Raw genomic sequence first — 14,546 nt, 5'->3', positions numbered from 1 at the left:
CAATCATTAGACTTTCTACAGTACATAGTCCCACTTCGCCCCCATCAGATAGGACTTGAAGTCAGAAGAAATCAAATTCATATATCCTAGGAAGCAATGTCAAGAAAACTTGGCTCCTAGAGACCACTTGAGTTGGGTCTCACTGTTCTTGGGTGGGATAGATTATCTGACAGGTCATCAAATCCTATTCCTAGCCACAGGAGCATCTTGTCTGGGTTAGGGCAACTCTGGCAGCAAAGGCAACGTGTAGCCCAACACTTTTGGACAGGTTGCCTGGATCCTTAGCAACTCACAGGGCTGGGGATAGTTTCATACACTTTTTGCCATACTTTGAGGTAGCAAGGAATTGTGACAGGATTATATGGCTTCATGCTATAGCATGAATGAAGAGAGATCTCTACTGCTACAGAAGCCTGGAGTACTCAGTAAGTCTTCAATTGGAAGGGTTAGGGGAAACAGTTGCTTTTATGGGGGAAGGGAAAAAGTTATCTGTAAGGGAATCTTTCTGTAGACTGTTTTTTACCTCTTCAAAGCTCTTTCTCCAGGTCTTCATTAAGGAGAGGATGGCTCAGCATCTGTTACTGTAGAAAACACGTTCTTTGTTCTCACCGGAACAAATGATTTGTAAACTGGTCAATCAAAAATGTATTTTTATTGTCCTTCAACTAATTCATCTTCAGCATTCTGGGGTTAAAATTTCTCAGTAGTGTTGTAAGATCTTAATTACAACAAAAGAGATAACTTATAATGTATTAAAAATAAATAAATAATCCAGTACAGATCACAATACATTGGATGGAATGGTGAATGGTTTGAGTTTCCTAAATTACTGATATTACCTGCTGATATGAGGGCTGTTCAAAAGGGCACTTCACTTTTGGGTTTATTTATTAAAATCCTGCACTCAACTGTAAGAAATTAGCCTCCTAGAGATGAATCGCTCCCTATTCAGAGGAGCCTGAAGCAACAAAACCAATCATGCACACACTGCAGAACTGCACAGTAACACAAGCTCCAATGTTTTATTACATCTCTCACACAGGGTGCTAAACAGCAATGTGAAGTGTTCCTAGAGGGAGACAAATGTTCTTAGCTTAAAAGTGATGCTCTTAGATATTTCCTCAAATAATTAATACCAAATTTATAGTGCTGTATTATTATCCTTTTTATCTTGTAACTGGAAGCCCTTAATAACTGAGGTGAAGTGTGAAACACTGACAAAACCTGGAAAGATCACTAGATCAGCATAAATAAGGAGATGGAATGTCTCATTTTATCTGTGAATTTTACATATTGAAGCTGGGATTAAAGTCTGTCTTGAGTTCTTGCAGTGGAAACAAAGCTAACCTTTCAGTTCTTGGTTAGCTACAGGGATTTTAGCATTTCCTTTATAGCATGCACCTTAAAGAGCAGAAGAGAGGCAGCTCAGGTAAGTGCTTTGGCAGCCTTGAATGCTTTGCAATCTCTGTAGAGCAGGACATAACATGGTCAATCTCTCTTTCCCAGCTAGTTTACAGCACAGTAAGCTTGCTGTTGTTGATAGCGTGGAATAGCTGTACACTAGAACAATGGTAAACCTGTGCTGGGTAATTAAGCAGTGCAATTCTTAATTGACTGGAATTTTAATATGTATAGATTGGAAATGTGTGGGAAAGGTTCACAAAATTTCCTCTGAACCTTGTGATATATGATCCTGCAATGGGTTTCAGTTGTGTTCAGCGCAAGAGTTCCTCGATGGGGAAACCTTCTATATAGAACTAATATTATGTAACCCAAATCTGGGTGGGTTTTATTTATTGCCAAGTTAGGGGTTCACATTGTCCTAAGAGAATTGCTTTTCTTACTCCTGTGTGACTTCAGAAACAAATGGTATTTGTGCATTGATTGATGTCAATAGGATTTCCACTACTGAGTGGAGGGGGGGGGGTGGGTAGTGATGCTGGGGCATCCTCTTAAATGTTGGCAGTGCCCCAACAGACCTGCTGTTTCTGAACAGAGAAGGGCTGGTGGTAGATGTGGTGGTTGCAGGCTGTCCTGGGTAGCAATAATGAAATGATAAGGTTTTTCAATCCTCAATGAAGTACGGAAGGGGGTCAACAAAACTTCTGCCTTGGACTTCTGGAGGGAGGACTTCAGCCTGTCCAGGACACTGGTTCAGAGAGTCCTTTGGGAAATAGCCCTTAAAAACAAAAGGGTCCAGGAAGGCTGGACATACTTTAAAAAGGAAATCTAAAGGGTGCAGGGGCAGACCATCCCTATGTGCTGACAGGTCAATTGGCAGGGAAGACCACCAGCCCGGATGAACAGGGAGCTTTGCTGAAATACAGGGACAAAAAAGAGTTCATAACCTTTGGAAGAAGGGATAGGCAACTCAGGAAGAATACAAGAATTTTGCTAGGTCACATAGAGTAAAAATTAGAGAGGCGAAAGCTCAGCTAGAACTCAATCTGAGTGGCTAGAACAGCCACTGCTGTGAAAGATAACTGAAAGTGTTTTTATAAATACATTAACAACAAAAAGAGGGTCAAGGAAAATTTCCATCCTTTATTGGATGCGGAGGGGACCATTGTAACCAAGGATGAAGAAAAGGCTGAGGTACTTAATGCCGCCTTTCCCTTCGTCTTCAACAGAAGGACCAGTTATCCTCAGCTGAACTGGTCCCCCCAAGCTGGTAAACAGGGACTGGGAGCAGAGCAGATGCCATGGTATCCAGGAGGAAGTAGTTACTGATGTGCTGTTCCACTCAGACACACTCAAGTCTATGAGGCCCAATGGGATTTACCTGATGGTGCTACAGGAGCTGGTGGAGGAGCTCTCCAAGCCAATCCATCATTTATCATCAGTCCCAGTTAACCAGGGAGGTACTAGATGACTGGAGGTTGGCCAATGTGACATGCATATACAAGAAGGACTGGAAGGAGGGTCTGGGGAACTACAAGCCTGTCAACCTGACCTTGGTGCCGGGGAAGGTTATGGACCAGATTGCCCTGAGTGCCATCATGTGACATGTACAGGACAACCAGGGGATCAGGCCCAGCCAGTAGAAGTTTATGAAAGGCAGGTCCTGCCTGACCAACCTTATCTCCTTTTAAGACCAGGTGACCCACATAGTGGATGAGGCAAAGGTTGTGGATATGGTCTACATGGTCTTCAGCAAAGCCTTTGATACTGTCTCCCACAGCATTTTCCTGGAGAAGCTTGGACAGCTGCATTGTTTGCTGGGTAAAAAACCGTCTGAATGGCCAGGCTCAGAGAGTGGTGGTAAATGGTGCTACATCCAGTTGGTGACCAGTCACTATTAGGGTTCCCCAGGGCTCAGTATTGGGGCCAGTCCTATTTAATACCTTCACTGATGATCTGGATGAGGGGATCAAGTGCACCTCAGCAAGTTCACAGACAACACTAAGTTGAGTGGAAGTGCTGATGGGCTGGAAGGTAGGAGGGTGCCACAGAGGTATCTGGAAAGGCTAGATTCACGGGCCAAGACCAACTGTATGAGGTTCAATAAGGTTAAGTGTCAAGTCCTGCACTTGGGTCACAACAGCCTCAGGCAGCAGCAGTCTTGGAGAAGAGCAGCTGGAAAGCAGCCCAGCAGAAAGGGACCTGGGGGTGCTGGTCAACAGTGGTTGAATGTGAGCAAGCAGTGTGCCCAGGTGGCCAACAGGGTCAGTGGCATCCTATCAATGGCACACTATCAAAAATAGTATGACCAGCAGGACCAGGTGTCCTAGTTAGAACACCTGAGACCAGTTCATCAGTGTGTAGATGTAACCCAAACTGTGTATTCTACACCTTCCATGTCATTTCCCAGGAACTGTTAACAACAGACCATTTGCAGCAGCTGCCCAGAGCAGACCTGACCCTTCAGGCTATAAGCTGGGTGTTAAGAGGCCTGAGAAATAGGAGAATGTTCCTGTCCTCACAACCACTACAAACAATTGTGGAACTTCCCTCCCTGGGAGAGGTACTGGGCATTCCTGCCTGAACCTGAGGGTATATAATCTTGGGGTCTTGGGACTTCTGGTACCACTCATAGGATCCAGAGGAGGACCAGAACCTCAACCAGACTGCGACCACCACTCTCAACCAGCCTGAGACCATCACTTGCACCAACAGGTTTTTCTTCTCCTTTTACTTTTGGACTCAGGGGACCATGTGGGGCTCAGCACGGGGGCCAATGAACACCATTCTGTTCATGCCCCAAGGTGCCAGGTTATATATCTGGGGGTTTGTGGGCTAAAACCAATTGTTCATCTGTATAATTGTATTTATTGTATTATTTTTATTAAATTGTAGCTCTGACTAATAATCTCTTTTGGGTTGAGTTAATTTCTCCTGCCAGTTTACCTTTAAACCAGCACACCAGGGAAGTGATTGTCCCTCTGTACTCGGCACTGGTGAGGCCATACCTTGAGTACTGTGCTCAGTTCTGGGACCTTCACTACAAGAAAGACATTGAGGTGTTGGAGTGTCCAGAGAAGGGCAATGGAGCTGGTGAAGGGTCTAAAGAGTAAGTCTAAAGAGCAAACCTCTTCTCTCAGGCAACTAGCAACACAACAGAGGCAATGGCTTAAGCTGCGCCAGGGGAGGTTCAGGTTGAACACAGAAGAATTTTTTCACTGAAAGGGTAGTTAGGCATTGGAATGGGCTGCCCAGGGAGGTGGTGGAGTCACCAGCCCTGGAATTGTTCAAGAAACAGTTTACTTGGCATGGTGGTGTTTAGTCAAAGGTTAGACTCCATGACCTTGGAAATCTTTTCTGACCTTAATGATTCTAGGCCTTTAACATTACTGGGATTATGTATGCTGGAGGAGGGTGAAATGGACCACATAAGTGATGTACAAAAATGCATCTGTACAGTTTTATCTATGTACATCTAAATCACTTCTTCATACAGTTCAGATTCAAACCTGGCCTTTTGCCAAGTAAGAGATGTTTCTGTAGCAAGCAGCAGCCACAGCAGTGCTTCTCAGAAGATAGGCCTCTGGATGCCAGGAGCAGCCTGAGAAGAAAACATTATATAAGGGAAGTTATCCTCAGTGTTAAATAGCTCTAGATGGAAACAGGGAAGGAAAAGATGATGTGTAACAAAGATATAAAGTTCCCTTCTTAAGGACACTTCCATGCATCCTTTTGAAGGCAAGAGTGTAGATCAGCCCAACTTCAGTAAAAAGGTATTGGTCAAGCTGTTGAGACATGTCAACAAGATAGTAAACACTTCCTCTGCTTTTACTTCATCTGCAGCTACCTTTCAGACTACTTCAGCTACTGCAGCCCCACTTCTCAGCAAGTGCTGTAGTGCTTCAGGTGCAGAGGAAGAGAAGCATAATTGGTAGATCTTAAAAATGGATGGTGTAAGAGGTCTATCCTGCATCCACTTTATTATGAGGCTGTGGTGGATTGGGTATTTCACTTTTTTCTGAAGAACCAGTCCTTACAGTAGAAGTTAACTGTAGGAGGTCAAGCCCAAAGAGACAAAAAGCAAGCAAGGATAAACTAGTAAGACCATTAGTACTGAACACCAGAAGAGTCTTGTTCCCCTGTCCCTTTGTGCATACAGGTCACCTAGCAGAGGAAGGAAAACTTCCAACAGCTTGGCAGCCCTCTGAAATACGCAAGTACTTTTAACATTTGGCTCAGAGCAGAAAATATCTTTCCACTGAATTATTATAGTACAGGAACATTGGCATTAAGCATTCAAGAAATTGAGAACTTGAAACCAAAGAATGGTAAAGGACTAGTAACAAAGCAAGATGAATATCATGACGTTTTTCAAGCTTATCCATAGCAAGTTATTTGATAAATTATATAGGGTTAATAAATTACAATCCAGAGTACATCCATCATCATCTCCTTAGCTATTGTCATGCCACAATGTATCTTTATTATGCTTTTAACCCTTAACTGCTATGTTGCTGCCATGTCAATAGAGGAGAAGGAGAGTTCCATGGCAAGAGATCTTTCAAGTAGCAGGCAATTCACTACTGAAAAAGCCACTTTGAAACTGCAAATGCAGTCTTTGTAACCAGTCTCTCTTGAGGAAATCACCTTCAGAGAAGCATTAGCTGCAGTTGCTACAACAAATGTTAGTCTAGATAAGAACATGGAGTCACAGAAAACGCCTACTGTTCTTCAAAGACTGTGTCCAACTCAGTACTGTTCATAACACCTGTCACGGTGATACAAGGACATCAACGATATGACTGCTGTAAGCAAAGTAGTTAACATAAAACTCCCTTTGCAACAGCTACTTCTCTTCTAAACTGGAATAAAGACAGTAAATAAAGAACTTGTATAAATAAAAAATGGTTTATTAAAACAAACAAGCAAAAATAAAGTGTCACAACAAAATCACACTGCAGTGTGTGGGCAAAGGTCTGACTTTAAACTACATAGCATCCATGATTCAAAAGTCATGTAAGCATGCAAATGGAAGGGAAGTTGGTGCCTTGCTGGCATACTCCTCAATATCTCCCATCTTTAGAACATATTGAGTTTGTTAGCAGGGTATGAAGTTTGAATTCACACAGAACACTGAGGAAGTGAAGAACACTTGTTTTTATTTACACATATAGGATTTTCATAACCACTTGTCAAACAAATGCAATTTGCTGCATTTTTAACAGCTGTGAAAATGGTGACAAATTCAGGAAAAAAAAATGCAGGTAAGCATGCATGCTGCAAGATTTTTTGTAATTTTTTTCCCCGAGACAGTTTATTTCTGAGGAAATACTTAATTTTATTTCACAACTCTATGCAAACTACTTAGGTGAAAAGTACTCAAAAGACAGCCCTTTTAAACACTTAGTCATAAAGAATTACATGAGAGATATAGCTTTTGTATGCAGGTTGAGACTTTCCACACACAAACAATGCTGCAATCCTTCTTTATAACAGAAGGGAATGGATTATTAGAATGATATTCCTGAAACATTCTTCATTTTAAAGTAACTATTTCATTAATAAGAATGCTTTTAAATGAGTTATTATGAAAGAAAGCTTTCAAGATCATCCAAATGGAGCTTATATGCATACTTTGTCTTCATTGCTAAAATCATCCCCAAAGCACACTACCCAGGTCTATGGTTTATGTGTAAAGCACGGTGAAGATTCTGCAAAGACTTTTTTTATCGAAGAAGCTGCTCAGCCTCCTTGGACTTGCTTTCTTTTGTTTTCCTCAGTAATGCCTGTTTTATAGCATTAATCTTTTCATCAAGTTCAGCCAATGAATAGTTCTGCTAAAAGAACAAAATAAAAATCACAATCATTTACATCTTTTACTTGCTAGAGAAGTGGCCTAGCACTTGATACTTGAGGTCACTGCATATTGCATTAAGCGACAGAAATACTTTTGCAGAATTGTCTGAATCTAGTCTTTGGCTATTTAAACCTGAAAAAAAAAAGAATGTAAACTTAGAAGAAACAGACAGTCCTAATCAGAGATTGATTGATATAGCCATGTTATTTCTGTTAGACGTTTGTTTAATCTGCTCATAAAAAAAACAAGAAATCCTTTGATGTTAAAGCACCAGATGAGACTGTAGATCTCATGAAACTTGGGGTTTACAGCTGAAGGGTTTTTTCCTATTGTCCAACATCAAGCTCCTCTGCGCCCACTTAACCTGACAATCTTTCCATGTCTTCTTACACAAACTGGTCGTCATCCTTTTTATAAAAATATTTCATCCTATGGAGGATTTTTTTCCTCATATAAACAAGCCTAGTTCCTCAATTCTCAGATGGCCCACATCCCATTCTAAGCATTGTCCCCAGTCTCTCCGTCTCCAAGTGTGATGGTTAGTAGCAGACAGCGTTCCAGCCATGGTCCCACTTGCCCCAAGGACAACTTCTCTCTTGTGGTCTAAGGTACACAGTTAATGCATTCTCTTATGTGATGGTGTTGTGAAAATGGCAAGTCTTACTGACTTAGGTTACTATCTGCTACAATGCTGGGTCCTTCTGCAATACTTTTGCTGAGCCAGCCATTTCTACTTTTGTCTCTTCAAAAACCAATAAAGCAAATTGAAAAATGATTTTTAAAATCAACATAAACCATTAAGCCACAAAACAAAACCAGAAGGCATTAGTGATCAGAATACAGAAACTGCTTGTTACTCCCAGCTTGATTCACATCATTACAGATTTGTTTTATTCTGTCATCCTTCTAACCGGTGAAAACACCGACTTACCCTAATACAGATTCTTAGAAGACTCATTTCATTGTAACACCTATTACCTTTCTGATTCTTTCCCTCCTTGTTTGCCAGCAAACTATCTAATACTGATGCAGCTATTTCTGAGAACTCAGATATTTGCTTGGTAGAACTTCTGCTTACTTTCGCTCCAAACATCTTAAACTTAAGATAAACAAAAGTTAACGGCACTTACATGGGGAGGTTGAACCTTTCTCCTCTTGCCAGAACAGCTCTGAAGAAAAGACATAATCAAAACATACTTAATGTTGCACTAACAGAAGACCACAAATAATTCTGTAACAACATTGACAAGAGTCTTTAAAGTAAAGTAAAAACACTGACTGCCATTCCATGGATTAAAGAAATCTTTTTTATAATTAAGTACTTTGGATCATGAGAAATACTACTGGAGAAAAGTCAGAACCTGTTCAAGCTTCTCCATGCTTGGCAGTCAACAGCTATCAATTTAACTGAAGCTTCCTTCAGACAGAATTGAGCTTTTGAAATATTTATGCAAAACTTTAGATAAAATATACTAATTACTGTGAAACACTACTATTGACACGATCACCAATTTTTCTCTAAACCTCATTCTAGAAAAGACTCAAAGCACTTTCCATAGAAATTTCAGCTTATGAAAGTGTACGTTTTAACTTATGGTTTTGAACAACTTGAAGGAATAGCCTCACAAATAAAGAACTTTACTGACCTCCAATACAGATTAAAAAATGAAATAAATTTATAATATTGCCATTTATTTTTATTGCCGACTCTTCTTTGGCTGGTCTCAAGGGAGAAGATATAAATTAAAATATGATCAACAGGAAGAGAGGTATTCCTACTGTTACATGTGGAAAGAAGAGCAAGACAACTGACAAAAAATTTCTACAGTCAAGTAGAGCCTAACGTAGTAACGACTAATGTTCTCTTTGTCCTAATATACTTCGGTGAGTGAAGGTTAAGGTGTACTATTCAGAACTCTGCCTGAACACCAGAAACAAAGAAATCTAAGTCATAGAATCGCATGAATCCTTTTGGAAGTTATTCACATAGCTGATTGTTAATAATTAGATCACGTACAGAAGCCCAAAAGATTTCAGCTGATTTAAGCCATTAATGATTTGTATCAAAATCAAAACTTCAGTCAATTTTCTTGACATAAGAAACACTTCGGATTTTAGGGCAGAGGGGAGAAATCCAACCTCTGAGATATATTTCTCACAAATTATTTCAGCTTGAGTGGCTGCAATTTTTTCCCCCAACAGATAATATTTTCTTTGGAATGAGAAATTAGGTAGACATGAATATGAACTTGACTAGATGTAATGTAGCCACTACATCAAGCCAGAGTTGTCTATCAAAAGTGTCTGCCCTCTGACTCCTTAAGTTTTTCTCTGTACATCAAAGATTTAAGCAGAAAAGGCCCAAATGCACTTAGGTATGCCAAAAGGTGAGAGAATTTCTTACTACAGATTGAAAATATTCAGGAGACAGTCCTTCCAGCTCAAGGATTTTATCTTCAAGCTTCTTAATTCTCTGATAAATGTCTCTTGGTACCGGGCCACCTAGATGCATCAGTACAAATGCAAAGAAATCAGGAAAAGCTCTTGAGTAACTTTTAAAACTAAAAATTGCAAATTTGACATGTGAATTCTTCAAGACCAGCTATCAACCAGTAGCTGAAACAAAATAAATGGATGGGATAATAAAAAGGAAGTATAATTAGTATAATTCAGGGTAAAACCTAATTGATAAGCCAGTGGCAGCCAGTGAAGGCAATAAGACAACTTCAGCATTTGGCTGAAGTTCTTACAATGCATTGGTCATACACGAAATGTTACCACTTCAAAACTGACAGCAGCATTAGAGAGGGCAGATGGGATGGCAGAGCACACATGAATTCAGCGCTGATATCTAAGATTGTTTTGAAAGAAACCTATCTCCACTGGACATCAGAGGTTAGAGGACAGTTATGAGTTGTGCTTGACAAAAAACAGCATTTGCCTGGCTATAGGTGGGAGAACAGGGGTGGGGAACGTGTGTGTCAAGTGGAATAAAAGAGCCTTGGGGGATCAAAAAAAAAAAAAAAACCACCACAAAAAACTCCAACCCCCCCCGACAAAAAGCCAACCAAACAAAAAAACCCCAACCCACAACAAAACCCACAACACCACAAAGACAACAGCAACAAAAAACCCACCTCAACCCATTTGCTGTTTTCATCTATACTACAGCAGCTTGGGCTTATCAAAAAGATCAGTCTTTGCAGTCTTTGCAAGCATCTTACTTACACACAGTATTTTATAAACTGAAATAACTGTTTATTACAAGCGCTGGCTATTCCAATTAAAATGACAGTCTGGTTCTGAACACTGACAACCAAAGCCATAGCAAACTTTTACTTCTTGTCACCCATTTTCCTCTCTTTCTGGGTCTTTTAGACAAGACAATTCTATTCCACAAACTACTGAAATAAGCACTAATGTTTGTGGGGTTTTAGTCATTCACCTATTTTGTCCCTTCAGAGAAACAATTTTTCAGGTAGCTTCCCTCCTTCAGTTCTGCTCTCTACTCAACACTCAGCAGCTACTAATTAAATTGGCTAACCTCTCACTCTTCATATTGCTTTCTCTTAGTGTAAAGGGAAAAGAGCACTGCTAGCACTAGAAGAAGCTGTTCTGAAAAACAGCAGGTGAGTCAAGATTAACTCTTCTGTTGCCAGAAACAAAAATTGGCGAGCAGGTAGATGAGGCATGTTACCTGCTCAGATTAATACTTTTTCCACAGCTGCTGGGATAAGCATCAAATAATCTTGAGACCTTCCCCATGAATGCTGATTTGGACAGGAGTTGAGTTGGTATTGCACACTTTCACTTTCTTACCCTATACTGTAGTTAAGCTGACCTCTTCCTTCAAACAAAATTATCTATCATCTTTTATAGGCACAATGTGGAAGCAATGACCCCTCCTTAACTACCTCCAGTCGTTATCCCCAATGCACATGAACTGCAAAGCTACCACACATTGCCACCCTAATACTGGTCAGCCACTTTCAAATTCTATTTCCATTCACAAAAGCCAGCTTATTTTTCAGACAGCTATACAGCTAAGCATGAAGCTCTCACTGCTGCCTCAACTGTATCTAGGCATATCCTACTCTCCTTGCTGCCAGAGGACTTTTAATACAGTACATATTCAGAGGAATCTAGTAATCTAGTGAATATTCACCATATTCCTAGAGAATGGATTGGCATCTATTCAGTATTCAAAAGACAAAATAAGTCAAGCGTGCCTGCAGTGTGATGTGTAGAAATTTCACTTTACTAGATGAAGATCTGGGCTTTTGTCCTGTTTTGTAAACAATTTTCAAGAAAAATACAAATTCCTTCTTGATAAGTGCCTCATTGATTTATAATATAAAAAACTGGGGCTGTGGTGAGGAAAGCAACTACCTAAAACATGTCAGTAGCCTGGTGGCTATGGCATTTATTTTAGTGAAAGGTGTGGACTCACATTTGCATGGCTAAAGGGAAGTACTGACAACAAGCTTCCCAGATTCTGGGAAATAAGCTTTACACTTAATTATTTTAAGAATCATCCACTGTTAGGAAAGGTTTTCAGTTGTCCTCTGGGTTGATTCTGTCCCCAGGACATGTTGTCCATGAAGCAGCACTGAGAACTAACCTCAGCTTTTCCTGTTCAGTGGGTCCAGTCAGGACAACTCTAGTGGCTATGAAGAACCCCTACCACCAAATATTCCACGTTGTTTTAAATCCTGTTCTGAAGTGCCTCTCTCATTTGCCACCACATAAAGTGTACATTCACTAACTCAGCATCCCGATTTGGGCTTAAACCTGGGTTCCGTTTTGGGCATAGGATTGTTGCACTTGGGGTGACTAAACCCTTCAGTGGATCTACCCACTGTTTTACAGTAACAATTTTTATAGACATGCCCAGTTTTACCATAGTAATGATAACTGTAGTATAAACTGGCATACCAATGTCAAAATTAAAACACGATACAAACCTGTTTGTAACCGTAAGTGTGCTTCAATGTTTTGCAATCTCTCCTCAACAGCTTGGTTTCCACAATCATGCATGGGTAGGCTGGCTTTGTGACTAGACCTAAGCGCTCCTTCAGACCTAGTCTGAGGTCCGTATGTATTTACTACCCTAGAAACTAGGTCAAGAGAACACAAATTTCACATATGAAACATATATATAACTAAAAGAATCAAAATATTCAAACATAAAAACCCGTGTTAAATCAATTTCACACAAATCTCTCATACGAAAGGTCCCACATGCATTAAGATCAAAAGTTGAAGTAAAAGTATTTTCCTATTTTTTGCATGAGCAACTAAAGAGGACAAAAATCTAGGACTTCACATATGCAAACTAAAAGATTTACTCATACATTCATGTAAAATAGCAGTACCAAGAATTTGTCATCAGCTGCTGATAAATAGCAGAAACCTTGATATCTATGTCAGCAGTTGTACATGTGAGCTGTTATGAATGCAAAGAAGAGGCCAGACCAAATATTACAGGAAGCATCATAAATACATGAAGACATGGAGAGGTAAACAACCAGAAGAACCAGTATGAACCTCAACAAGGAAGTTCACTTCTAATCTTTGTTATTTGAGTAAAAGCTTTAGTGACTCTACAGCAGATTCTTTTACCCATGCTGAGCCATGTCTTCATCAGATGATTTTGATCACTTCTCTTTAAGTCGCAGTCATTTCTTAAGTCCTTCCTGATACAACTACTGCAGTGTACTGTAGACTTAAAGACTTTGTTGGCAGTTCCAGACACTGAAGCACGCACACACACACACACACACACACACACACACACACACCTTCTTACTCAGTATTTCATGAAGGCCACATGCTACATTCTTGCTTTAGTTTATGCTGGTTTTACTTCCAATTCCTTTCTATTCTATGTCTATTCATGTTTCAGTTATGAACTGGTCCTTGAAGCGCAAACTAGCACTCAGTTTAAAAAACTGACTCGTGAAAGAGCTTCTTAGTGAAAGATTCTAAAATCAAACTCACTTGCCCATCTCCCTCTTAACTCACCAGACCTTCCAATACCTATCATTGTGCTTCACAGTATTATTCTGAATTATATAATTCAGAATAATTAACTGGTTTTTAGAACCAATATCAAGTGGATAACTGAATACTACCTCTCTCAAAAGAGAGACAAGAGTTACTTTCATTCTCATTTTGGGTATTTTTTTTTTTTGTTTTTAGACAGGGTAACTTGTGTACACCTAGAGAGCAGCAGATGGACAAGCAATATTTTATACATAACTTCTGTTGGACAACCATTTCTATACTATCTACTCCTTTCAAAAAGTTAGTGCAGTGGTAAACTTGTTCCCCAGTCTGCCACTTCCCATAAACCTATGTCTTGGAACTTTCACTGTGTCCCAAAACTATTTTCTATTTCAATACATTATACCAACTAATGAAGAATAGAAGATAATTCTATTTAATTTCCATTCCTTAACTGAACTGCTGGCTTCATCTTTGAAGAAAAGCTAAGAATTGTTCAGCTTCTCTGTCCTGCTCTATCTTTTGCACATTTCCTTTCAGACAATGAAATAGGCTATTTTGTTTTGGTCTTTAGCGCCTAAGCATTAGTTTAGTGAAGCAGATATGGGATTGAAAACCTTGGAGGCATTTTACTGGAGATGTAAAATTATTCACTAGAGTCAAAAATCAATATGTTTGCATTATACAAAAAGTTCTGAAGTCAAAAATTCATCAATGCTATTATATCTGGACAATTAATAAAATGGGTATTAGAAGAGTTGCTTACCCTTTATATGGCTTTTAAATCCAGGGTAGGGTGTGAAAATTGCATCTGTTCTGGCACAGCTATTTTCTAAATAAATAATAATATAGAAAATGAGGTCTTAATTATGTATTATTTATTTATTTAATTTGTATTTTACAAATCTAATTAAAATGTTTCAGACAATAAAAACATTAGAAATACTTCATTCATTCTATAAACACTTGCCCATTAATAGTTTCATACACTTGCATGGACCTACTGGTTTTAATTGGATAAGTCTCTCATATAAATGTATGCACACATGTACATAGTAGTTTATTGGATCAGGACTAAATTTACTTGGTTCTTACTTCTCACTGTGTTTCTCTGTAACTTATTTCTTTCTTCCTGTAGAAGCCTTTTTCCTGCTTACCAGTGTTATTTTGGTTTTATGCCCTTTTCTGAAACTGTTCTCGTATTTTTAGACTGATATAGTGTACTCATCAGCATTCTTTTTTAAGTCTTCCTGCATTTATTCTGATGCCTGTGATTTATTGC

General features: G+C 39.4%; 1 protein-coding gene across 3 annotated transcripts in view; it reads right to left on the bottom strand.

Annotated features, from left to right (window-relative positions):
- Window positions 1–6,290: 6,290 nt before the first annotated feature.
- MBIP (MAP3K12 binding inhibitory protein 1) overlaps window positions 6,291–14,546 on the bottom strand; it is a 15,908-nt gene continuing 7,652 nt past the window's right edge. Inside the window, exons 5-9 of one of the 3 annotated variants that reach the window (XM_051806185.1) lie at window positions 14,031–14,096; window positions 12,223–12,375; window positions 9,663–9,760; window positions 8,389–8,427; window positions 6,291–7,238 (exon numbers count right to left, since the gene is read on the bottom strand). In XM_051806185.1, coding sequence (XP_051662145.1) covers window positions 7,128–7,238; window positions 8,389–8,427; window positions 9,663–9,760; window positions 12,223–12,375; window positions 14,031–14,096 — 467 coding nt within the window. In that variant the 3' untranslated portion in view covers window positions 6,291–7,127. The remainder of the gene's footprint in view (window positions 7,239–8,388; window positions 8,428–9,662; window positions 9,761–12,222; window positions 12,376–14,030; window positions 14,097–14,546) is intronic. The other 2 variants (XM_051806186.1, XM_051806187.1) reach the window with 2 other exon arrangements.

Source organism: Manacus candei, unplaced genomic scaffold (assembly GCF_025592945.1).
Source record: "Manacus candei isolate 608988 ecotype Guabito, Panama unplaced genomic scaffold, ASM2559294v1 h1tg000067l, whole genome shotgun sequence".
Taxonomy (NCBI): Eukaryota; Metazoa; Chordata; class Aves; order Passeriformes; family Pipridae; genus Manacus; species Manacus candei.
Note: the sequence above shows the minus strand (reverse complement) of the source record. Positions and strands in the feature narration are given on the sequence as shown.